The sequence below is a fragment of the Zasmidium cellare genome, assembly GCF_010093935.1.
Source record: "Zasmidium cellare ATCC 36951 unplaced genomic scaffold M409scaffold_31, whole genome shotgun sequence".
In the NCBI taxonomy this organism is placed as follows: domain Eukaryota; kingdom Fungi; phylum Ascomycota; class Dothideomycetes; order Mycosphaerellales; family Mycosphaerellaceae; genus Zasmidium; species Zasmidium cellare.
The window spans coordinates 82596-107709 of NW_022986975.1; the positions used below are offsets into that span (position 1 = coordinate 82596).

General features: G+C 54.1%; 11 protein-coding genes across 11 annotated transcripts; 8 read left to right on the forward strand and 3 right to left on the reverse strand.

Annotated features, from left to right (window-relative positions):
* Nucleotides 1-419: 419 nt before the first annotated feature.
* Nucleotides 420-2055, forward strand: M409DRAFT_68541 (uncharacterized protein; the record flags this gene model as incomplete). The annotated part of the gene is made up of 2 exons (XM_033817888.1): nt 420-1718; nt 1978-2055. 2 exons carry the CDS (start codon nt 420-422, stop codon nt 2053-2055), a joined length of 1377 nt encoding a protein of 458 aa, XP_033664119.1.
* Nucleotides 2056-2548: 493 nt separating this feature from the next.
* Nucleotides 2549-3346, forward strand: M409DRAFT_57533 (uncharacterized protein; the record flags this gene model as incomplete). Its single annotated transcript, XM_033813658.1, has 2 exons — nt 2549-2793; nt 3049-3346. 2 exons carry the CDS (start codon nt 2549-2551, stop codon nt 3344-3346), a joined length of 543 nt encoding a protein of 180 aa, XP_033664120.1.
* Nucleotides 3347-5519: 2173 nt separating this feature from the next.
* On the forward strand, nt 5520-7363 carry M409DRAFT_26276 (uncharacterized protein; the record flags this gene model as incomplete). Its single annotated transcript, XM_033808034.1, has 2 exons — nt 5520-6038; nt 6080-7363. The coding sequence occupies 2 exons, from the start codon at nt 5520-5522 to the stop codon at nt 7361-7363; spliced, it is 1803 nt and encodes a 600-aa protein (XP_033664121.1).
* A 73-nt stretch (nt 7364-7436) lies between these two features.
* Nucleotides 7437-8732, reverse strand: M409DRAFT_26277 (uncharacterized protein; the record flags this gene model as incomplete). Its single annotated transcript, XM_033808035.1, has 1 exon — nt 7437-8732. One exon carries the CDS (start codon nt 8730-8732, stop codon nt 7437-7439), a length of 1296 nt encoding a protein of 431 aa, XP_033664122.1.
* A 487-nt stretch (nt 8733-9219) lies between these two features.
* On the forward strand, nt 9220-10743 carry M409DRAFT_26278 (uncharacterized protein; the record flags this gene model as incomplete). Its single annotated transcript, XM_033808036.1, has 1 exon — nt 9220-10743. The coding sequence occupies one exon, from the start codon at nt 9220-9222 to the stop codon at nt 10741-10743; it is 1524 nt and encodes a 507-aa protein (XP_033664123.1).
* Nucleotides 10744-11096: 353 nt separating this feature from the next.
* On the reverse strand, nt 11097-11826 carry M409DRAFT_26279 (uncharacterized protein; the record flags this gene model as incomplete). The annotated part of the gene is made up of 4 exons (XM_033808037.1): nt 11097-11210; nt 11260-11374; nt 11423-11512; nt 11564-11826. 4 exons carry the CDS (start codon nt 11824-11826, stop codon nt 11097-11099), a joined length of 582 nt encoding a protein of 193 aa, XP_033664124.1.
* An 893-nt stretch (nt 11827-12719) lies between these two features.
* M409DRAFT_68545 (uncharacterized protein) lies at nt 12720-16184 on the forward strand (the record flags this gene model as incomplete). Its single annotated transcript, XM_033817889.1, has 1 exon — nt 12720-16184. The coding sequence occupies one exon, from the start codon at nt 12720-12722 to the stop codon at nt 16182-16184; it is 3465 nt and encodes a 1154-aa protein (XP_033664125.1).
* Nucleotides 16185-16528: 344 nt separating this feature from the next.
* M409DRAFT_26281 (uncharacterized protein) lies at nt 16529-17668 on the reverse strand (the record flags this gene model as incomplete). Its single annotated transcript, XM_033808038.1, has 1 exon — nt 16529-17668. The coding sequence occupies one exon, from the start codon at nt 17666-17668 to the stop codon at nt 16529-16531; it is 1140 nt and encodes a 379-aa protein (XP_033664126.1).
* A 769-nt stretch (nt 17669-18437) lies between these two features.
* On the forward strand, nt 18438-21741 carry M409DRAFT_26282 (uncharacterized protein; the record flags this gene model as incomplete). Its single annotated transcript, XM_033808039.1, has 5 exons — nt 18438-19535; nt 19744-20820; nt 20970-21206; nt 21266-21286; nt 21343-21741. The coding sequence occupies 5 exons, from the start codon at nt 18438-18440 to the stop codon at nt 21739-21741; spliced, it is 2832 nt and encodes a 943-aa protein (XP_033664127.1).
* A 396-nt stretch (nt 21742-22137) lies between these two features.
* On the forward strand, nt 22138-23966 carry M409DRAFT_26283 (uncharacterized protein; the record flags this gene model as incomplete). The annotated part of the gene is made up of 2 exons (XM_033808040.1): nt 22138-22269; nt 22476-23966. The coding sequence occupies 2 exons, from the start codon at nt 22138-22140 to the stop codon at nt 23964-23966; spliced, it is 1623 nt and encodes a 540-aa protein (XP_033664128.1).
* Nucleotides 23967-24718: 752 nt separating this feature from the next.
* On the forward strand, nt 24719-25042 carry M409DRAFT_26284 (uncharacterized protein; the record flags this gene model as incomplete). Its single annotated transcript, XM_033808041.1, has 1 exon — nt 24719-25042. One exon carries the CDS (start codon nt 24719-24721, stop codon nt 25040-25042), a length of 324 nt encoding a protein of 107 aa, XP_033664129.1.
* Nucleotides 25043-25114: the final 72 nt, after the last annotated feature.

Consider the following 25114-nt stretch of genomic DNA (forward strand, 5'->3'; position numbering starts at 1 on the left):
TGTTTAAGCGAGTGTCATGTGACCGCGGAGTCAAGTTCAGGCAGGCGCGACACAAAGGCCGGCACCACCCGAGCGCCGGGAACTTCGTACAGTAATTATTGTGCAGCTCTTCTGTTGCTGCTGGCAAACTCACCAACTCACTACCATTCTCGAGCAAAGTGACGCAGATTGGGCGCCAGTAACAACCCCGACATCTGATCTGACTGACATCAAAGCCATTCACCGGAACAAACTCTAAATCCAACCGTGGTCGCCCTTTCTACAAGAACGCAACCGCCCCACCTGGCACCTTCTCATCCACCACAAAGCGCCTTACCACACCTCGCCTCGCGTGTCGACTGCGGAGTCGTGCCGACAACAACACCACCCTTTCGACAAACAAATTGCCAGCAGTGCACACTACCCACCTCATCATCTGAATGGCACGCACAACCCCACATACTTCCTCCGACAGCGCCATCTCGACTCCCTCCAATCGCATTACCAAATCCACGAGCGACCGAGCGAGTACTAGAAACACCCGCCAGCGTTCGAGGTTGCTTGCTGAGGCGAGTATCAAGGGCATGGTCGATGAAGCACTACATGTAACAGCCGGGGCGAGCGGGAGCGGCACCTCCTCATCCAAGGGGAAGGGGAAGAGCAGGGTCGTGGAAGAGCCAGAACAAGATGTGCTGGGCTACGACGAGGACTGGAAAATGGTCGAGCAACCAGGAGAGCACCCGTGTCCGGTCACCGACAAGGACATCAACCCCTTTCGAATCATGGAGCTGCCGACCGAGATTCGGCTTGAGATCTACAGAGCCTGCTTAACGCGACCCTACAACATCCTCCTGTCCAAGAGAGAGAAGCCGCAGCAGATCGAGTCGATATCTGACCACGACGAGGACATGCTTGGTGGGCCTGAGAGTCCTTCTGACGTGAGTGACAACGACGGTGACCTTACGGGCACCAACGGACCGTCATCTGCTCAAGTGCTGTCTGGTCCTCTGTCAAGTGTCCCTCGCCCCGCTGTTGCCTCTACCGGTCTGCATGGCTTGACAGCACGTGCTGTTCACCGGCCACTTTTCCTGTCCTCCCGTAACGCTTCCGCCGGTTCTGCCACTAGCAATGCGGTCACGTTTCCTGCGCTCACCCATGGCGGATCGCAGTCTTCCAACAATGGTGGTGTCTATCGAAGCAGAACGATGCGGACCGGCCGCTTTCGAACCGTCTCTCAAGCCCGCTCCACCGTCATTGCCTCCGCGCCAGAACCAGAGCGCAATCAGCTTGCGGACCCACTCCTCGTCAACATCTTACGAGCCAGCAAGGAGATCTACAAGGAGGCGAGAGGCGTGTTCTATAGTGAGAACATGTTCACCTTGGACCTCAACACGGCCATGTCGACACTGTCGTGCCTCCATCAGAGATCTCGCCGACAGATCAAGCACGTCGAACTGGAGATTCCGACTTATAACGAGATCCTCGAGCGTTTCCAAGAGACCGTGCGTCTCAGCCTGCGCTACTGCTCGGGCCTTAAGACTCTGGTCATTCACATGCCATTCACCCTCCCCGGCGCAGATGGCAGCGGTACAACCGGTAACACGACGGTGTACGCGAACGGATTTGACATTCTACGTTGGCTGCCTCAGGAGTGTGCGATCGAGCTGAAGGGCAACATCTGCACAGAGATCGAGACTGTGGTCAACAAGCACTTGCACCTTGCCAAGACGCTTGACAAGGTACGTTACTCCGTCTGTCAGTTTAAGCCAGGATGGAAGTCGAGATAGTGGCAAGTCGAGTTGGAGAAGCAAGAGACTGTCTCGTCCTTTGGATGGTCATGAGTGCTCTTGGTTCTTGGTCGGCTCAGCTTGGGCCATACATTTGGGTCTCTCTTTTTGTGGCGAGAGTGGTGCGATTGGGAAGCGATTAGGATACCCCCTCTCTTTTGTTTACCTCAGAATGCAACATTGACTGACTCGTCCTTTCATCGGTGTTTAGCTCGCATACGCTCGACGACAGTTGATCTCCAACGACACCGGCCCATCGACGACTGCACCGCCTATTTCGAGTAGTTAGAAGAACGCTCCCGAAAGACCTCTTCACACTCACACTCCACCCGATTTGGACCCGTCGACCCGCACGGCCGAACAAAGGTTCAGGATGCCTCACGATGTTATTGTTCACGAGAATGATGGAAAGTAATGATCGTTGGATTCTTGGTGGTATAACTGTGGACCTCATGAGGATCGCTTTCTTGGTGGGCATGACACTGCGTGCTTGTTGTTGAGTGGGCGCTTTTTGGCGGCGGCCATGAGAGAAGCGATTATGAGCGTTGTGTTGTTGGTACATGCGATAAGTAATTTGGTTTCTCGTTATTCACTCTCAGAGTTTCACGGGGTCATTGGCACAGTACTTAATGAGTTCCAGCGTGTGACGCCCCTGCTCATGTCTACGAGCCATATGATCGAACGACCACGCACACCGAGACACAATAAAAGCAGTGCACTCAAAATCGCGGGAACGGAAAATCGCATACATCTTTATCCTATTTCGACACTTCCTCCCCACCATGCTGTGTCCGAATATGCCTCTCGAGATTATCCTTCCTCTTCGACGACGACGCCAACTCCTCCGAGAACTTACAGCCTGGGTAGGGGCAATAATGCTTCTGCATCCCAGCTTGGGTCGTGGGATGCCTGGACTCGCAATGACGGCGCAAGTCCTTGCTGGTCTCGAAGCCCCGGCCGCAGTCCTCGATTTGACATTTGTAGGGGCGGTCGTGCTTTTTACGGTGTTTGCTGAAGGAGGGGGGCTGTTAGTGATTGTGGAAGAGGAGTTGAGTTGGGATGTCGGTGGGCTTACTTGAAGAGGTAGAGTTTCTCAAAGGTCTTGTGGCAAACGGGGCAGGTATGGATCTTGTCGTGAGCGGAAGAATTGGCGGGATGGGTAGACGACGATGCTCGCGTGGCGTTCCCGCTTTGTTGTAAGTGAGTGAATGCTCCAGGGTACACTCCACGCTGGGAAGGTTCCCCTGAAAGCTGTTGTGCTGCTGGCTGACTCCGTCCATAGGCTGCGCTCTCCTGTCCAGCAGGATTCGAAGAGGAAGAAGAAGGTGATGTGTCATAATTCCACTCATACGACGGCAAAGGTCCCTGACCTCCGGACGAAACCCACGAAGGGTCGACGAACTGAAGAGGCTGCTGCTGGTGTTGGTGTTGTAGTAGTAGAAGATCTTCAGGACCCGAACTCAACGGAGGTTGTTGGCTGGAGATTGGAGACTTGTGCGGTTGGTTTTACTGGTGAAGTGGAAGACGCTTCTTCCTCGATTAGTCCTCCTGAGGGAGATGGAGCGCGGGAAGGCTGGTAAGGGGGAAACAGCCAACAGTCAACAAACGACGAAACGATCGAAAGGAACGCTCAAATGAAGGGACGAAATCGCCCTCGCTGAGAGCGACCTGGAGAAAGAGAAAGAAAGCTTTCTACTACGAGTGTGGATGGGTATATATGTACGTATCTCAGGAAGGAGCGCCCACATGCATGTAAGCTATGATTGGCTAACAGAGATGGTAGGCCTCAAAGTTTCTTTCCTTGCAGCAAACCAGCCCGACCATGCACATTGATATCAATGCTCATTTCTCGCCTATGAGAGACAGACACGAGGCCTCCGAACCGTGGATGTTGACCGTGGAATGCTGGTCGAGATTGAGGGGAAAATTGCATTCATGAATCAAGGCCGTGGAGAAGTTGTGGTGAGGAGAAGGACTTAAAAGGCCACGAGGTAGGCTCGCTGGTATGGTCAACGCCTTCGTCCTCCCCTCGCAATGTCTCCAACATTCATTGATACACCTCACAGCCTTGTTGCCTTCCTCGACGGCTTGCCGGATTGTAAAGGCCAGCCACCGAGCCTTTACGTTGACCTCGAAGGGAATAACCTCTGTCGGCATGGTACTCTGTCCATCATCACGATTCTCGTCCAACCTCAGGGGAAGACATACCTGATCGACGTCACCACTCTCGGTGCCAATGCCTTCACAACGAACTCCACCAACAACGGGTCCACCTTGAAGACCATCTTCGAGGCTGAAGACATCCTCAAAGTCTTCTTCGACATCCGCAACGACTCGGATGCCCTCTGCAGCCTGCACGGCGTCCATGTCCACGGCATCGAAGATCTCCAACTCTTCGAGTTTGCTTCACGCAGCTTTGAGAAACGCTGCGTTCATGGCCTAGCCAAGTGCCTCGAGAAGGACTTGCCCCTGCCATATCCGGAGAAGCACCAATGGCAAAGAGTCAAAAACGAAGGACGCAAGCTCTTTGCTCCTGAGTCGGGTGGCAGCTACGCCGTCTTTGATCAACGACCAATGACCACCGCGATGATGGACTACTGCGCCCAAGACGTCGTCCATATGCCGCGGCTGCGTGAGATTTATCTCAACAAACTTTGCGATGCGTGGTATGTCAAGATCAAAGCCGAGAGTGAGGCGAGGGTTCGGCTTTCTCACGGCTCGAACTACAATGGCAAGGGGAGACATATGGCCTTGGGTCCTACCGGATGGGGCATGTTTCGACCTACTATGCACGAGATGCGGGAGAAGACGCTGTTTCAAAGTTCACCAGCGAAGAGGACCGTTCGTCGCGATTCTTGGGAGAGTTCTCACGGTTACCACGATTATGATTACGATATCGAGTATGAGTATGACGATTGAGAATCGTTTATTTTATTCATTCGATCCCGTGAGTCTTCTCCAGAAGGGACGACGATTTGGTCGTTAAGGAGGAGTACGGCGTCTCACGGACGGTGTTCGTACAATATCGATCAGTCAACGGCATCTGCGCAGGTGTGGATCTGGAAAGAAAAAAACTCGTTCAACCTGAACTCTCGCTTGAACTACAATAGTCTTGTTTAATCCCAAATTCCCCCTTCCTCAAAACCTTCCATCTCCTCCCCTTTCAAACAATAACAAGTCGCCCTCCCAACAATGTACTTTACTGTACAGCAGACACACTCGCCTATCCACCCACTCGCACCCATCCACCTCCCTCGCCTACCCAAAGGATCAACAACCTTATTTCTCAACACCTCCACCATCAGCCTTCGCCTTCGTCAGCGGACGAAACCTTCTCGCATCTATCATTCAAGGGCTGATGAGCATTCGAAAGAGTCACTTAGAACAAGCCCTAAGACGAATCGTCCCCACCAAAGAAAGTCCAGAGTAGACTCGTTGGTGCTTATTAGAGGAAGCGACTTCGCTCATGATCCAGTGGTAGCAGCTGGCTGATTTTCAGCCCTACAAGTATTTTCTGCGGGGCGTAGACCAGACCAGCTGTGGAATCATGGCTGAAATGGGGAAGTAAAGCGCTTCGTAGGGAGGACGGGGGTTTGAGGACGGCTTACATTGGCGAGCTTGTCATCACCTTATTACTGTAAGTCGTGTGTACGTGTGTGCGTGAGGTGCAGGGTCTATGTCTTCGAAGGCCATATATCAATGGCGCGCTCGATCGCAGTCATGTCATAGTAGTTCCGTCCAGTAACAGAAATTATGCTACCGCAATCAAGCACAGTGCCACCCAAAGTCGACGTCTTCATCTCAGGCGCCGGGCCCGTGGGGCTACTGCTGGCCTACCACCTGACCAAACTCCACCACTCCGTCTACATCGTCGACTCGGCCGACAAAGCCTCACCAGACTTTCCCATGTACGGCCGCGCCTCCACGCTCTTCGCACGAAGCCTCGAAATGCTCGACCAGCTCGACCTGTACGACGCCCTCGCGCAGGAGGGGCTTCACTCCTGCCAGACCTTCACGTACAGGAACGGCGAGAGGGTGCACGGACGAGGCTGGAAGATCTTTGAGAATCCTGGGAGTTCGGGGACATTTTTTGAGGAGACCATGAACTTGAGGTTGAAGTTTAGCGAGGATATTATTCGTGGGAAGCTCGAGGAGTTGGGTGGGGAGGTGCATGCGCCTTGGAAGGTGGTTGGACTTGAGGTCGACGAAGATGCTGAAGACGATTATAAATGTCGTGTGGAGTGCGTCGATCCTGAAGGCAAGACGCGAGAGGTGAGGGCAAGGTATGTCGTAGGCGCTGATGGAGGAAGTAGCGCCGTGAGGAAGCTGGCTGGCATTCCATTCCCTGGACAGCGAAAGACCGTCATTGGGTGCGGATGGACGGCGTGGTAAAGACAAACATCCCTGAGGCGAGGAATGGTTTCGGTTCGGTTGAATCTCCCAGTCACGGACAAGTGCTTTGGCTGGCTCTTGATCACGGAGCGACACGAATTGGATACGCGCTGAATGACAAGCTTTTCGAAAAGTACGGTCGTAGTATGACGCCAGAGCAGGCTGTGTATGACGCCAAAGCTGCAGTTGCGCCCTTCGAGCTTGAGTTCGAGAGGGTAGACTGGCATACAGTTTATGGCATCCAGCAGTGCGTGGCAGAGCGACTCGTGGACAGAGAGCGAATCATTCTGGCAGGCGATGCCGCACACGCGCACTCGTCCGGACTTGCGCACGGAATGAACACTGGCGTGCACGATGTAGTGAATCTTGGTTGGAGGTTGGCTGGAGTTATCAAGGGGTGGTTTGGACAACCGATTCTGCAGAACTACTCGGACGAGCGTCGAGGAGTTGCACATCAACTGATTGAAAACGACAAGATCGCTAGCAGCCTGATCGGCGGAGAGAGGCCAGAGCAATTCAAGGGCAGACCAGAAGACGACATGGCCTTGCTAGGTGATTTCTTGGAGCAAACTTCTGGCTTCGCGCTGGGAGTGGGAATCTTCTATCCGAAGAACTTGCTAAACGATGTTGACAATGCACTGGGGTCAGTCCCGATCCAGCCCGGCCACAGAGCAGCAGATACATTGCTCCACAAACCTGGACTGCGAAGACTGACCGTCCGACTTCATGAACTGATGAAGTACAATGGCAAATATCGAATACTTGTCTTCACAGGCAAGCCGCATCTCTCTCAATCGCTTCTGCAAACGCTTCGATTGCAAGTTGACAAACATCAACAGCGATTCGCGCATGCGGTGGATTATATGACGATCATCGACGGCCATGGCAAGAACCTCGACGAATATCTCGGAGTTCGCAGGTTCGGCAGCGGTTTCTGGGATGGAGACAGCACTGCGCATATGAAGTTTGGTGCGGCCGAAAATCTTGGCTGCATAGTTGTAGTGAGGCCAGATGGCATTGTTGGTGCTTCTGCCGCACTCGATGGCTTCGAGGACAAGATTGTGCCGTACTTTGGCCGCATCCTCCTTGGCGTAGCTGCTCAGAAAGGGGCGCTCACGAATGGCTTGGCGAGTGTCGGTCAACTGATCAATCCGTTCGAGAATAATCTCGAGCACTCTCGAAAGAATGCGGCTATGCTAGCCTGATGTCGTTTTTGGTGGTATGGATTCTTGTCGCTTGTACGATTTAGAATGAGGAACGATGTCGTAACTTCTATTTTCAGCCAGTATCGTCCACGTCATGTCTGAGCACGCTCCCAGAATCGCTAGGCAAGGTCGATGAGCTCGGAGCTTGCTGTTCATACATGAGATAGCTCAGCGGTGAGCTCTGCGCGGCTGGCTCGGGAGTATGCCGTAGGACGGAACTAAAGCTCTCCTCGCTATCGGTATCAAGGTGAAGGTATGGGGTGGCATTGCGAGATGACAATGCTTCTCTTGCTGTGACTGGACTTGGCGCGCTCGACTGTACTGAGTGTGGAGGTGGCGATGGCGTCCTCGGTTGAGGTGCACCCTCATAAGGTAGTGATAGAGTTGGGACTCGTTGTTCGGCTAATTCCTCCTTCTCGCTGACTTGTACTCGGATCTCGTCGATGATCGCATGATCCAACTCCGTCATTTCAGACAACAGTTCTGCAAATGCGCTCATTAAGTTGTCGAATTCCTTTGGCCGGACTGGGTTGCCGGAGAAACGTGCTCTCTCGTACTGCGTGAGGAACCTTTGCCCGATCTCTGGCGACTGTACCAGACCGAGGTAAGCCAGCTTGGTGAGATATTCCCGTACACCCATCGTCGCAGGCCTCTTTAATACCTCCACAACCGTTGGATCCGCTGGCTGTGGCTCCCCTTCGACAGGCGTAAGAGTAGGATCTGACGGTGCCAGAGAGACAGCTCTCGCCTCGATCAAATGCGGCAGCTCCGCAATGACACTATCAAACTGCACGCCAGGCGTTTTGTTACTATCCTGATGACTGGGCGAAGACCATCCAGGATGCTGGACATCACCCCAAGGAGGATTCAGCGGGTCCACGCGAATCTCCGTTCCGACTACGTAGGCATTCTTGTCAACAACATTCTGCCTCTCAGTGGCTAGTATGCCTTCTTGCGCCGCCAAAAGAATCTCACCGAAGAGGTCTCTTGGCCGGCTCTCCCATGCCACAACGGCGCTCCTTTGCAATTGCTTCACGATCATCTTCCGGACCATGTTGCCGACCTCGCCGTCTTCGATCGGGACGTATGCTTTGCCTACGGAGGATAGCACTGAGCGGTTCGTGTAGAGGCGGCTGCTGTAGATGAAGATGGCGATGATGATGGTGAGGACGTATGCGCCGCCGATCATAGTGGTATATTGGAGGGCACCTTGCTGGATGGAGGCGTAGAGCATGGATATCGGGGTTATGGCCAGGAATACGAGGGTGATGAGGTAGATCAGAGTGTACGTTAAGCTGTAGAATACCCGGAACATGGGAATGCTTGGGAATCGCAGGCGACGCCCGGCGATGGTGACTATTTTGGCCATGGTGAGGTTGGCGAGGTGCAGCTGGGCTGCGCGAGTGGTGTAGTCAAGGCATGGTAGGTGAGAGGAGGAAGAGAGACATTGAGGTCGAGGGGGTGATGTCGGGACGGGAGCTTCGAGTCCAGCCACACTGCTGTGGCGCATGACATCCACATCAACAGCTCCTTCACATGCAAACGCTTCTGCGTTACACCACGTCTTACAAACCGCTACTACCCGAATAGTCTTTGTAAACCTGTTTGGAAGGCTTCTGTTGGGATAAGATTCATTGCACCAACCAGCACGGAAAGAAGTTCACGTCTGCTCACACTCAAACCCGACAAGCAGAAAAATGCATGCCATCGAACAATACTAAGACAGTCGCTTGGAACCCGACAAAGGCCGCATCTCATGTCGCCGTTCCTGTTTGCTGCAACACTCCATGCCCGTTCAAAAGCCCTCTCAGCCTAGGAGAAAGCTCTTCCGGAAAGTCACACCGCGTAGCATCAGGATGGCGCAACAACAACAGCAGCAACTTCGACGCGAGGACGAGACGGAAGACACTCTCGACGAAGCCCTCCGCGATGGAGCCCGTATTGAAGAGCTACCGTCCGACGACTCTGACGAAGATTTCGAAGACCTCGACGAGGACTTTACTGGTCCACCGTTCCCTGGCAAACACCTGCTCAAACGCAACGATGTGGACTTGCCGCCGTGGCTGCAGCCCGAGACGTTCAGTCTATTTCACGACGATTTGACGACTATGACGTCTGAAGCACAGGTCAAAGTTACGGCTGAGTGTCTCCCACTACTCACGGGCAAGGAGAGACTAAATGGATTGAGATACAACCGCTATGGGATCCCACATCTTAATCGCGAGAAACACATCGCTTTCCTCAAAGGTTCGCTGGAAGCTCTCCCGGCGCCCTACGTTGTCATCGATGCTAGCCGACCTTGGGTCTTCTACTGGACGCTCGGCGGCCTCTCATTTCTGGAGCAGGACGTATCGCCGTACACACAACGACTCGTAGAGACTGTGCGGCCACTTCAGAACCCCTACGGAGGTTTCGGAGGCGGACATGGGCAGTATAGCCACTTGGCAGGTACATATGCATGTCTTCTGGCACTAGCGGCAGCAGGTGGCCTGGAGGCTGTGGATAGGAAAGGACTGTGGCATTGGCTGGGACAGATGAAGCAAAGCGATGGCGGGTTTACGATGTCAAAGGGAGCGGAAGAGGACATCAGGGGTGCTTATTGTGCCATGACGGCGATCTCTCTGCTGAATCTACCACTGGAGTTGCCACCCGACGCACCTGCGAGGAAGGCTGGATTGGTGAAGTTCACGGACAGGTTAGGTGAATGGGTGGGTCGGTGTCAGACCTACGAGGGTGGGATTGCTGGGGCTCCGACGAACGAAGCCCATGGAGCATACGCCTTCTGCGCGTTGGCTTGTCTGAGCATTCTCGACGCTCCGCATATCAGCATTCCCAAATACCTCGATGTCGCAGCTCTACTCGGCTGGCTGTCCGGCATCCAAACATCACCAGAGGGAGGATTCGCAGGTCGAGCGAACAAGCTCGTTGACGCTTGCTACAGCCACTGGGTCGGAGGCTGCTGGGCGTTGATTCAAGCCGCTCTCGCCGGCCAAGCGCATATTGGTCGAACGCAAGATCTCTGGAGTCGCGAAGGCCTCGTTCGGTACCTACTATGCTGCGCGCAGCAACAGGGCAAGAAAGGCGGGATGCGTGACAAGCCCTCCGCCAGACCTGATGCATACCATACTCTATACTCTCTGGCGGGACTCAGTGCGGCGCAGAACCATTACTTCTACGATGTCAATGGTCCAAGTCAAGAGGGCGAGAACGGACGCTTGACGGCGGCGTTCAATTGGAGCGCAGAAAAGCCGTCGGATACTGAACTGGCTGCTTGGAAGATTGAGAGACAGGACGCAGTCATACCCGTGCATCCCGTGTTCGTGTTGCCCCTGGAAGTCGTGGAGAGGACGAAGTTGCAATTCGAGAAAAGCAGCTTCTGATGATGTCGTCAAACGCGAGTGCCCGAGAAAGTCGGATACAGCGAACAGGGATGCAGCAGGATTCTTTGAACGTCGTCAGCGCGTGACAAGTCTTATTGCGTCGCGAGTGGCGAACCCACTGTGGCAGTGTCATTAGCATCGCATCAAGCGGAATCGAAGATGTTGTTCACGTACACGCTCGTTCAGTCAATCTCTAGTCTTGCTTGGAACGTGTAGCGTCGTGGTGCCAAGGCAGTGTCATTCTTCTCTGACGGCTCAATGCCGGATCGGTTGCAGGACTGTTCGAGACTTGTCTGGCATGTCGCAGATCTTTTCTGGAGCCGACTTTTGACAGGTCGGGGGCGAGATGTTGTTCAAGGGTGTTGTTTGGAGATTGCCTCTTTGTGCGCGAAGTCGCTTTCGGAGGTGGAGGTTGGTGGTTGGACTCGATCTTCCACGACTTGTTGCTCTCTTTGTTCGTTGATTTGCTGTCTTGATCAGCGCTTCCTGTGCTTGTGCAATTGTGTTACGACTCACATCCAGAGCTGGTTGAGCAGTCAACCATGAGCAGACCAACATGCCTCTTAAGATCCAGCTTCTCTGGAAGAAGTCTCGGCGTAGCTGTTGCTGGGTGTAGTTTTGGAAGCCGTGCCTGACCAATGCTCAGTCGCGAGACATGGTATTTAACAAGAGGACTTACCAGGGATAGTTTTCGTCTAGATGCAGCTGCAATAATCGAGGATATCGTTCCAAGCTGATCAACGACCTTCGCACAGAGTCGTTATAAAACCTGCGACCATCAACGATCTTTCCCCTCGACTCCAAACACAGACACACTCACCCAACAGCACCAAACACAAACCCAAAACAACTCGCGAACAAAAACGGCAAGCTCGCAACACCAAAGATCAAGTTTCCGACGAAGCCACCGACGATCCCAAAGGTCACCGCATTCAGCGTGCCCGTCGTTATCGTCCTTATCATGAAGATACCAGGACCCGATACGTTGCCCCAGCCCCCTGCCATGCGCAGGAGACCTCTTCCTGCATCGTGGAAAGCGCTGCCGCCGTTGACGACGTCGTCTCTATCTCGCCGGAAAGCCATTCTGGGCGCCTGACAAGTTGCCTCTTCTGGAGGGCGTTGGTGATGGACGGTGCAGCACAGCAAGGGTGATGTTGTGAATCAATAGACTGGTTTCAGGTTGAGTTTCCCAATGGCTGTCACTTTTTCATCCCAGGTGTTCTTGTTGCCAGGCTTCGTTCACGTCCACGTCGACTTGGTTGTTGACATGGCGGTAAACACACTATGTTGCTCGATCAACACGTGCAGACGCCACTGACGGCTCTGATAGACCTCATGACCAGATGCGGTCGGAAGAGGTGGTAAGCAGACAGCAATATGTAGCTACTACTGCAGAGGGCAGCGTCCAGTGACAAGACTAAAGGTACCGCCGTACCGCGGAGGCCAAAAAGCTTCGCCGGACTTGGAGCATGTCGGTTGTCTGGCTGGCTGTTTCGCAGACGTTGAGCCGTGCATCGTGAACCCTGCGCCCTGTGAAAGATGGAGATGCAAATGGAGCCATTTGTTGTCGATGCAGAGGCGTCGTACACAATTTGGCGAGACTGTGCGCGTTCGAAAGCAGAAACATCATCGTCGACGCGTCCGGTACAGTATCCATCGCTGTCAGGTGCTGCTATTCTAAGATCGCCTCGCTGCAGACGTCTCGTACTTATCTTGCATGAGAGGAAGGCCCTAGTGAGAGCCAGAGCGATCAGGTCTCTCGGCTCCCAAACCGACGGATTGACAACCAGCGTGAAGGACGCAGCTTGCCGGCGATTGCCTGCCACGATCCCTCCTTCCTGCCACACCGATGCCGTCCAACATGAGCTGAACAATAATAACAATAACAGAGAAGACACACTCCTCGCCGTGGTGCGAACATGGACACCAACACGAGTCGCGTGCCCGCCGGCGCAGCCGCACCCGAGCAACCAATCATGCCCGCCATGCCAGTGCCGCGTCGTGTCAGCGAAGTCCGTTCTCCTGCGCCAGGCTCGCTCGATGCATTCCAGCCTGCCTACTCCCGCAATATCGACCGACTGGAACGCAGCGCCGAGGAGTTGTCCCAGGGGGGCAGCGACATTGGCGAGGAAATCCGCAAGATGAGTCGCCAGAACTCCATCCAGAGCAGCCACAAGGGCGACATCAGCGTGGTCGTGCCTCCTCCGCCGCGGAGAATGGGCAGTGGAAGGAGTCGCACCAGTTCGTACGCCAACAATACTTCCATCGTCGACGTCAACAGCAACGCTCGCTGGGGTGGATACTCGCCTGGGGGTTTCATCACATCGCCTACGGGATCGGTACGTTCGGGGAGTTCGTGGACACAGGCGTCGATGAACAGAGCCGCTTCTGGGACGCAATCGTCGAGACTGGCACAGATGGTGGAACCACTCCAGGAAGGCAGGCCTTTGGACTCGCCACTTGCGCCTAGCAGTGCGTCGATATACTCGCAAGAGCAGCACATGTCGAGACAGGCGTCGCAGTCGTCGTTTTCGAGACGGTACGACCAGATCGCCGGTCAGATTGAGGAGAGTTTACAAGCCATTCCACACACGCCGTCTCCTGATCACTACGAAGAGCAAAGGCATGATGCGTTGGAAGTGCACGATACACCCGATCGGCCTCATTCCACAGACACCTTCCAGGAGGCTCAGATTGCCTTCAAAGATTTCGACGGCGTCCATTTCGACCCGGACAGCGAAGAGTTTGTCGAGTTGGATGATCACGGAAATGAGTTGAGGCGAGTCTCTGCTCGTACCTCGTCGGGTAGCCTGATGAATGCTGCGTCTATTCTCAAGACACCGCGTGCTCGACCAGATTCGTACACCATACCTCCTCCGAGAGACAGCATGGTGTACTATCCCGCTCCCGTCCCACGGATGCTCAATTTACCCAAACGATTATCACAACTGCCTGCCGCACACGTGCAAGCCAAGAGAAGGTCCGAAATGCTGAATGAGCTACCTGCCGCAGCCAGGCAGTCTGCACCATGGATACCCCCAATTTTCGGCGAGGATGGAACAAGCGGCCAACCTGAAGTCAGGAGTCAACGATCTGGCTCAGGGTCCGCTCCGCAACAAGATCACCCTCGCGGCATGTTGAACGAACGCATGAGCATGGCCAATGCTCAGAACATGCCGCCGCAACTGCGGGCGAGTGTGTTCTTTGAACATCAACCTATCGGCCAAGACGTAGAGGTGAAGTCTGAGTCCGCAGTGGCAACACTCGATAGCATCCTGCAAGCATCAACTACTGCCCCCGTCAGCGCATTCACAAACCATCCCTACGCCGGAGATGTCCGCAAGACCGTATACGCACCTGAGAGGCCACATCAAAGAAAGAGCACGGCTACTACGCTCAACTCCGTGGAGAAAGAGAAGAAACTCAAGAAGAGGCGGAGCAGCAGCATTGGCAATTTCTTCAGAAGAAACAGCACGGATCTGGATGGCGAGATGAAGGAAGAGCCGAAGTCCAGGCCTGTCAGCCGTGGCAGCATGCTTGATTTCAACGAAGGTGGTAACAAGCTCAGGAAGAGAAAGAGCCAGATGAGTTTGGGGGCCAACAGCCTTGGTGATGAATTGGAGAGAGCCGAGAACAAGTCGGTCGGAATGCCAGAGGATGACACCACGCCAGATCGGAGGCGCCAGACGATGATGTCTGGAGGCCTGATCGACCAGGTTGTCAATAGCAGCCCGAAGGAGGAACGTGTGGCCAGCGGATCTCGACCTGCATCAATAATGACCAGTAAAGTCTTGACAGAGGCCCAGCAAATTGAGGAGGATTTCAAAGAACGTGAGGGCGAAGAGGATATCGAGTCGGAGGAAGAAGACCCGATCTATGCCCAGCCAACCACGCTGCTGGCAGAACTTCAGGTCCGCAAAGCTCAACTCAAGTCACGTAATCGCACTGCGGCTACGGCTTACCCAGACGGCATGCACAGCACTCTTCTGCAGCTTGATGCTGTCGAGCAGATTAATGCGAAGAAGCGACAGAAGCAACGTGTTGCTCTTGCCTGGGAAGATCCAACCCTGCGTGCAGAGGAAGAAGCGCGCAAGGACGAGATGGATGAGGATGTACCACTCGGTGTACTGTTCCCAGGCAAGGATGGCTTGATCAATCGCAAACTTGGAGATGGTCGAGACTGGAGCCGGCCTCTGGGACTTATGGAGAGACGCGAGCTGGAAGACAACGAACCTCTCGCAAACCGCAGGACAAGACTGAATCCTAGTGCAGTTCCGCTCAAGAAAGCTGTCAATACTATGTCGCAGATGCACCTCGCTGGCCAGCCTGATGCCGATGAGATGGCTAAAGAAGAAGAGGACGCAGGGGAGACTTTGGGTCAGCGGCTCAGGAGACTCAAGACCAAGGATGCCCTGGATTCTGCCATCTCCAACGTGGCACCAAAGGACGGCGAGCGACCGGAAAGCACGTTCACGGCTGATGTGCTTGATCAGTTCCCCGAGCTCAACATCAAAGACGGCGAAGCCAAAGAGCAAGACAAGGACAAGCGTGCATCATTGGGATCCAAGAAGGGGCTAGCCGTTGATGAAGAAGAGACGCTCGGACAACGACGCGCCAGGCTTCAGCGGGAACGTGAGGCTTCTGGTGAGCAGGCTCCTGCTCGTCCACCGCTTCGACAGTCCCAGAGCATGGCCAACCTCCTCTCTGCGAACCCGATCGGACAACGGGCGATGAGCAAGAACCAGGAAGCTGCTCAAGGTACTTTGCTTCATACTGCCAACCAGCAGCAGATGAAAGCTCGCCAGGATCTACTCAATCAGAATGTGCGCTCTGCCAGCTACGGCCTGGAAAAGCCACTGGTCGATGCTCGTCCCAACACCAGCGTTAACGTATCTGGCGGCCTCATCGGCGGAGAGCGCAGCAGACCAGCAAATGGTGCCTTCGCTGGTGGCACTTACAACACCAGCGGCTACGGCATGACCCCAATGGACAATTCGGCCATGATGGACCCTCTAAACAACCGCCACAACATCACATCCGGCCTCGTCGGCGCCCAACGCAGCCGTCCCGCCAACGGAGCCTTCGTCAGCGGCGCCTACACCGGCCTCCCCACCTCCACCAGCATGCCCATGTTCCCCGGCGCCGCCGCCGCACCCCAAAACCCCTACTTCGCCTCCCCCACCGCCGGCATGTACGGCCAGATGCAAATGCAGCCCCCGCAACAGATGCACGCCCCGGCGTACTACGCGCTCACGGGCGCCGCGGGCCCGCAGATGTCTCCCGCGGCGTATAATCCCCTGATGGGGCCCATGGGCGCCGTGGGGAATACGTATGGGTATGGGGCGCAGCAGCAGATGAATGTGAGTATGGGGTTGGATGGGGCGAATTTGGATTCGGGGCAGAGGGCGGCTATTGATCGGTGGAGGATGGGGATTGCTTGATTAATTCATCTCCCCCTTTTTGGGTGGATGGATGGATGGATGGATGGATGGTGTGGTGTGGTGTGGATGAGGATGGATACATGTATTGCATATGATGAGTGCTTTGGGTGAAGGATATCTTGCATGGCATGGCATAGCGTGGCGGATAATATCGAGACGGCGGCATACACAAGGATATATCATGTCTCATCATGCGGAAATGATTGAAAAATGGCAGAAAGTCTTTTCGAGTTTCTTTGAGGTTCCAGTAGGTCTCACTTTTCTGGGCAATAGTACAGCAGAAGGGTATCTATCATAATAGTAGTAACAACGTTCTATACAACACGCAACGTCCAGTGATCTCCCTACGCCGTCTTTAGACTTCCACCACCTCCCCTCCCTTGCTCCAGATTCTTCTTCTGCCTCCACTGCCACTCCAACAACACGGGCAAGAAATTCCACAGATCAAACTCGGGCCAGAGACAATCCAGAAAGCGAATCTCCGTCTTCTCGTGGCATTGCCAGAGCATGAAGTCGGATAATCTCTGCACGCCCGATGTGCGGACGAGGAGGTCCAGGGGTGGGGCGTCGGGGGTGTAGGTGTGTTTCGTGATGGTTTCGGCGGTGATGATTTCCGGGTCGGGGAGAAGGGATTGGGGGCGTTTTTGGGCGGGTTTTAGGATCGGGGAGGTGGAGTGCGAGGTTTGTGAGGAGGGCGGTTGGAGGCTCGAGGAGGTTTCGAGGTCTTGCTCGGAGAGGGAGGCGGTGTCGGCGTCGGAGGAGTGGGGGTCTTTATCTTTATTGTTGTCTTTGAGGAGGGAGGGGGGTGTGGTTTGGTCTTCTTCGGCGACGGCGGGGAGCTGGCGGCTGAGGATGTTGCGCTGGATGTGCGTTTCGCTAAAGGGCCTCTTAAGCGGTGGTCTTTGGCTGGTTTCTTCGGGTTTGCTGAATTCGCGCACGGTTTCTTGCACGCTGTGGCAGATTTCTTCGCGGCCCGTGTAGGGGAAGCAGACGTTGAGGACGGCCGAGTCGTTGTGTTTGGTCATTTCGACGGCGCGCTCCATTTGTTCTTGCACGTCTTCTCGCATGAGGCTCTTGTCCCCGAGGATCTTGACGCAGGCGCCGTAGCGATCTAAGAGCTCGCCGTGTTGTGAAAGTTGGACCAGCTTCGTCTTGGCCATATCCATCAACCCGTCCACCTCGTATCTGCTGCGTTTGAAGTTCTCAATCGAGAAAGCGTAGACTGTCACTACGCGCACGCCGCTCTTGTAGCAAACTTCTAGGATTCTTGCCAGTGCTTCGAAGCCCATGTTGTGTCCTTCCGCGGTCTCCACCTTTGACTTGCGCGCCCATCGCCGGTTGCCGTCCATGACAAAGGCGACATGTTCTGGTATAGGGCCGCATCGTAGAGCGCCAATAACGGTTTCGCGGAGTTGTTGGAGAAGGAATTCGACAGGTGGAAGGGCGAAGAGCCAGCGGCGGAGAGAAGCATTGCGGTTGGCCATTGTATTCTCTGTATCGGAGGTCGTAGTCTAGTTGGAAGAGAGTATGTAGGTCGTTGGGATTATAAGCCAGCTCCAGGCAATGGCATTGGGGCGTTGAAGTGAATGACGGCGAACACACGTGTCGCGCAGTGGCTGTACAAATGGAAGAGAGTCTTGGGGGGTGGTTGAGAGCTGAGCGGGTTGCGTGGCGGTGTCGGGGTCAAAGTGTAAGAGCGAGAGTGTGAGGGTGAATGCGAAGGTGTTTCGTTTCCTGCTTTGCTGGTCCTCGCCAGCGCAACTGCAGCCAAGTCGGTGCTTGCTGGCTTGCTGCCGTCTTCAGCCACAATTCGCGGCCCGCCAAGGACCCCTGCGTCATGAGGACAGGGGTGCGTGAATGTTTCACTTCACTTCAGCTTCGATCTTCAACTCTAAATGCACACTCGTCTCTCCGAAACATTCATTCACTCACGACAGTCTTAGCGCGACTAGCACGTGTCGGTGATGCCCTGCTGAAGAGCTTCGAGTCGATCGAACATGCAGTTGGGACGTATTTGTGAGCAGCAGCTTCCTGCTCTCGCAATGACATCTGCTCTTGCCCTTGCCCTCCACCGCCAACATGAGTACCTCCTCTCGATATAGTTCTTTTCCATTCTGTCTACTCCATCACTTTCATCGCAACAGCATATCTCACAACAGCTATTCTTCGGCACATTGCGTTTCATGACGACGCCAACCATTCCGATTCCATGATCAATCGTTCTTCATGGATTCGCAAGACAGTACCGACAACATGAGCTCTTCTGATCAAAATCCCGCCCCTGACACCGGCGCCCATTCGCAGGAAGATCGCGAGGCAGCACGGGCACTCGTGCAGCTACACGACAGCCAGGAAAATGTAGCTCAAGACGATAAGGGCAAAGACGGGTTACATCCGCAACTAAAGAAAGCTGTGCTCAAATATGTTGGCCACGCACATTCCACCGTTGACCGCACTGCGCACGAAACTCCTGCCTCAAAGCAATACCACAATATGCAAGCCAGCCTCGTGCAATTCTTGGAGCAGAATCTGACGACGATCATCGAACCACCGGCCTTGAACGACTTGAAACTCAGGTGTAAATGCACCCCTGATGAGGTGCGCCAGATCATTCGGTCGCGTATATTCTCCATCGTGGGTAGTTGGACTGCCCTTCGCGAAGTGGTCCAATGTTATGAAGGCCACATACGAAAACGCTGGTCAAAAATGACCGTCGCCAAGCGCAAAAAGATGCTGAGTGAGAATCTTCCCAGCCTCCCAGAAAAACATCGTCCGGTCAACGACATTGCACTCGGGATCTTGGCCCGTGAAGAAATGACCACAAGGTGTTTTCGCAGCGTCTTCTGGCCCATGTCGAACCTGGAGGACCTTTCAAGGCCCAAGAACTTACTTCTGCTCTTGAATGCCCGCGCCCGGAACGAGCCTCATGTCTTCGCTCATGCAGACCTAATCTCGGTTCGATACCCGCCAGAGACGGTACTTATGGGTCCAAGCTGGCTGGAAGATGTCAAGGTCCTCCTTTCTGCCAATGAATTCCCTGCCAGATACGGCATTCTTTGCATCGAAGAACTCAAGGACTTTCCGAGACCCCACGAATGGGCCGAATGCTACGACGGCGCGGAAGGACTCTTCATCCTGGAGCTGCAGCATCAGATCGGTCAAGATTTGTTGTGTCTCACAGATGCACTTCTTCGCAATTCGCCTCCAGATTCAAGTTCGGATACCCAGGCCTCTGCGTTGAACTCAGAGCTTGCACCTTTGCAGCCAGACGTCGATCGCTTGACCAGTGCTTCGATGCTCCAAGCGAAGGTTGCGGACCAGCCTTACAGATGTCCAGAGGTTACCGACTTCGTCCGTCTGGAAAGACTCTTTCGGGCCGCTTATGTTCAAGCCCGTGACCATGTCTGGCTATTACGAGAGGCAAGTCCATCTAGAAGCACTGTCATCCACCTATCTTACGGATGTTGCTTTCTATCCATCAGACGCAAATCTCCTCTTCGAAAGTTTCCATATGCACATCTATTCTTGAAGTCTGTTCGAAGTATTGACGTGAAAACAGGACCCTGGGTATTTCGCAGCGCAGCTGCAGAGCCGTTTCGACCATCGCGAAGAACATGTCCAAGATCGACAGGGACGCAATTATGAAGACAAGAAGGACAAGATGCGACCAATTGTCTGGGCTGCAGTTGTGGCCGAAATGGTCGAGGGACCTATCAAAGAACTCACGCATTACGATCACTTGCTCAACCTTATCAACCAACTGCAGGACTTACATCAGAATGTTGACCCCCACGCGCCTCCGTCGACTGAAGCCAATAGAACGTACATCGAGACACTGAAACATTTCGAGGACCGGCTGGTTGACCTGTATACACACCTCGCGCCGCATCTCGCGCACCTGTTCATGGCATCACCTCCTGGCAGAGGGCAGACCCTCAGGCAAGACAACGGCAAGTTAATACCCAAAATCAGCGGCGATTTGCAAGGCTCGGTGATTGAAGTCCGGAGCCTAATAAGGGGAACGATGCAAATGGAGGACACAACCATCGACACGAGATCCATGGACTGCTTGGACGACCTGGAGCGACTTTTGCAAAGCGATCACTCTACCAAGGCTTTGTTAACGCCGCTGGTTGCTGAAGTTATTGGGAAAGTCTGCGTCGTTCAAGAGGCTTTCCGACAGCTACAAGCCGACCTGCCGTGGTATCGGGCCATGGCATATGTGGAGACTGACCAACCTGCGCCCGTGAAATTGTTCGGCGGAGAAGACTTTGATTCGTACTCTTCGACGCTTGAAGTCAGTATGATGACGATCGGCCTTTACAAAATGGTGCTTCCGGACACCAGCAACTTCACCTATCCGATCGCGGAACGTTATTCCGACGAGACGATCGAAGCTTTGGAGACGGCTGAGATCAACCTGGACAAGTTCTGGAGCGCATTCGACCAGGTTTTCGATGAGATTGACTATTCTCCTAAATTCAACTTGGAGAGGAATAGCTTCAGGACGCCGGCCTTTGACAGAGCCGTGCGGATCATGAAGCGTTGGAATGGCCTGATCCGCCACGAGGATGAGATGATTTTCAAGATTCGGCAGACTGATGATGATGTTGTCGAATGTGCGATCAAATCGCAGGTACGTGTTTTCCCAGCCAGAGTCATTGCTGGAGAAGTGTCTTACGAAGTACCCAAAAATCTCACTTCTTAACCACTGGGCTACATCATTTGAATCAGACGACATGCTTCGATGCCGGTCACAGATGGCAGGTGCTAACGCGCTAACAGAGACCGCCCCCGATCCACAAGTATCTCGGACAGACTTTCGCCGTCGATGCGAGAGCTCTTAAGGTCTTTCATACCATTTACTGGATTCCTTCGGACAGCACAAGGCCTGGCGACATCGAGTGGAAGGAGCTTGTACATGCGTTCGAGATGACTGGCATTGAGTCGGAAAAACTGTACGGTGGACTGTGGCACTTCACGATGACGTTGTCGGGGCAATATGAGGGAGAGAGTTTCTTCGTAAACGAGCCATGGCCGAAGGGCAAGGTCTCATACCCAGAGGCACGCAGGATTGGCAGGAGACTGACCAGGATGTTTGGGTGAGTCGACTATGCAACTTGACATGGCTTTAATCACTGAAACATGCCACAGGTAGCATCGACAAACATTCTGGCTCGCAGAACATTCCATCGGCCGGATCCCCAGCTTCGTAGCAGAGCAAGACGGCGACACCTGGAGTGGCAACGGGTGGGCCAACGCCATGACCTGGCAACTTTTACTCGAGAAATCGCGAGTCGACATCGTTAACGACATATCCCTGGGCTTCTCGAGAGACAAGCCACAGAATGGGCATGAGTGGAGGGAAGGGATTATGGCGAACAACCGAGATACATTCGTGTACTGCTGGCCTTGCAACAAGGGCAAACGATTAGGAGAGCACCAGTGCGAATTGGTGGGAAGTTGGGAATTGCGTGGACGTGAGGATTCGGCGTGTGCGTCTGTATGGTTCGCGGATTCGATTTCGGATTCTTCGTCGAAGCATTCGCAAGAGTAGTCAATAATAGAGAACTGTCGTTGTCCACGTGCAGTCGTTGTCTCGGCAAGCCGATTTCGGATCCTTCGCGTGCACGGGCTGGACCCCTGCGCTTTCTTTCATTTCTGCAGCGTGACGCCAGTCTTCTTCTCTCATCAACACTACCCTCACCACCACAATCCATACCTCTCGCGCGCTGGCCGCCGTCCCCGTACACCAGAAAAGGACCGTCTGCGAAACGCCAAGTGCGAACAAGCAGGCAGCCAGCTTCCAGACGATGCGCGTGACGAGCTAGGCGGAGGCGACCAGGATCGCAGCTTGATTAACAATCACCCTCGACACTCATCATACCACCGGTCGTTCACACACCACCCAAAGCACCACCTACATACACGAGTGACGAGACAGCACACACCCATGGACGTCGGCGAGATGGACAAGCTGGTACGCCAGCTGACGGCGGGTTTCGAGGCCTTGCAGGAGGAGTATCAGAAGCTGTTCGGGAGCCATGTGGCGCTGGAAAGGAAGTTGGTGACGGCAAGGGAGCAGGTAAGATCAACATTCTTCTTTATGGTTATAGTGTTGGCTGTGTGTGGTTTTCGTATGATGAGAAGTTATTAGCTCTAGATCTGCAGCTGCCTTTTTGGGTGGTGATGGGAGATAATTCAAATTGACTCTGATTGTTTGGTCTATACTGCTTGTATTGAGGGATGAAGCCGGGTCTGGATATGGTTTTACTAACGCATGACTTGCAGTACAACGAACTCGCGAAACTGTTCGAAGCTGGACAGACTTCAACGCCGCCCTTGAGCCTTTCTTCGCTACAAGAAGAAGATCCAACTGCGCCGGCGACTGCTACTGAGATGTTAGAAAGAAGCACGGATAGACAATCGAAAGAGGCGGCGGATGTGGTCAGGACGGCTATCGCTGCTGCGAATGGCTTGCGGCATGGCTTGTCAGATAACGTTGGGCAGGGGGTCAAGATTTGGGGAGGACCTTCGGCAGATCGACTAGACATTGGAAGCTCGTTGATGCCTTCGATATCGGAATCACCCCTGGAACAAGACTTCACGGTCGAAGGAAAGCCGAGTAAACTGGGCTGTCCGTTTGCCAGCATGGCGAGCAAGAAGAATTTGAGCTCGCATGCGGCCAGCGTGTTGAGCAGGTATAACCAGAGTAATAGCATCGGCGCTCATGGCAGTGTCGCAGCGAGCACGCCTATCAGTAACGCGAGTCGGGTGAATGGGAAGGAAAGCTTGTCGAGACGACAGAGTAGGAAAGGCAGCTTCGTGGATCCTATCAAGGCCGAGATATGCGGATTATCCGACCACGATGCCGAGTCGCCTCACTCTGAGCCCAAGCCGTCCACACCAAAGGAGCCGACACCAAGTGAAAAGCCCACTGTTGACAATGCCGACGTGGGTGTATGTCCCATTCGCTTCCTTGACCAGCATTCGCCCGAGGAGGTCGCGACGTATTTCGAGAAACACAAACACGAACTACCACGAAGCCACGAAGTCTGTGTGATGAGATATCAGAGCAATGAAGAGCAGATCAAGCAATTGGACGCCAAATACGGTAATCTCGTCTCGATGATCCAAGGGCTTGGGCAGAAGCACAAAGACATGCTACCTGAAGAGCCTGACGAAGTAGTCGAAGACGAACATCCCGAAGATGTGCTCGACGATGCGAAAGTGCGCAAGTGGGCGAGTAGCGTCTCTGCTCAAGCCCCTGGAGCGGATGCTGAAGAGCAAGATGATGAACGGTTGCCACATTTCGAACGACCGCTTCGAGACATCCGCGTCGGAGAGTCTCCCAGTCGGCCCTGGGGCATTCCTGTACCTGCGAAATACCTGGACATGGACGGCGAGGCCAGCCAGACGAGTTCGAAGCCGGCAGTTATTGCCGGACCTGCAGAGCCGGATGTTCCACTACAGCAAGCCGAGGTACCGCAGGCTGAGAAGCCAAAAGGCAAATGTCCGTTCGATCATGAGGCGCTCAAGGCGATGGGGATCTCGAGGCCGGCGAAGAAGGAGGCTGAGGGTCAACCGGAGCAACCGAAACCTGTGCAACGTGAGCCTACGGTGCCGAAGGTGGAACCGCAATCGAAGCCCACGGAGGAAAAGGACAAGGAGGAAGACAAACACAGCAGACCGCAGATTGTGTTTAATGGACCGGTCTTCATAGGCTACAGCCCCGAAGATGCGGTGAGGTTTCTGAGAGAGGCTGGAGCAGCGCGCTCTTGAACGAGTGCATGGCATGCATTTTTGAGATTTCTTAGCGGCACGACTTTTCACGGGGCTTTACGAATTTACGAGAGAAAGATTGATTGATTGTACAGCATTGCCGCCGAGTGATGGCGCAAGAAAGAGATATCCAGATCCAGACCCATGATGAGGGAGTTTATTAGGATTGATTGTAATACGAAGGTTTATTGATTCTGCTGTGCGACTCTTATCCCTTTGATCGAGGTTGAGGCAAAGAAGCTGGCCATGTCGGCGGTCCTGGACTGGGGAACTCGCCAACTTTTTCCATGACCTCCGATCGAAAATCGATGAAGCCTTGGTGACACTGCAGAGAGTGCCTGTCACAGACCGGATCATCTACTTCTCATCGACTTCGAGTCTTTACGTAGCACCAGCCATCACACAAAGAAGAAGCCTCGCACGGGCGGTGTTTCGATCTCTGCTCGTTTCATTCGAATAGGCACCAGATCGATTGAAAGGCTTGAGTATCGTTCAGCCTTGGGTGCTATGCGCTCGATTCGAATCTGGCGCCGTTGATGGGCTTGCTGCTAGATCCCGGGTGAAAAGGGTGATTTTGATCAGGAAAGGCAGGAGTTTGGGAGGGAGATGTCTGTGTCGAGATGGCGTTTGGGTGGAGGTGAGCAAGGGCGGATGATGAAATGAAGAGAGGGAAGGAGGATGGGATGGGATGGGAGAGGGAGAAGTGATGTGATGGGAATACATAAAAGAGGTCGAGGTCTCCCTCCCTCGTGATGAGCAGCACAAGCACAAGCACCTCAAAAACATACCAGCCAACGACCAAACCAAGCGATTCCATCCCTCAAGCAGCCATGAAGTTCCTTCTGCTCGCTACCCTCCCCCTAATCCACGCCGCCACCCTCCACCCCCTCCCTCGCCAAACCGACGACGACTGCCGCCGCGTCACCCTCCCCGAAGCCCAATCCTTCATCACCGCCTTCTCAGACATCTGGACCCGCACCGGCGACTGGAACACCGCCGCCGCAGAGATCTTGTCGGAAGACGACTTCGCCTTCATCTCCAGTGGCGGGTTGTCGTTTTTGGGTCGTCCGGTATGAACAAGAAACCTTATCCAAACTTGCAGCGCTTCGACTGACACGGTCTGCTCGTGACAGCTCGTCCCCTCCCCC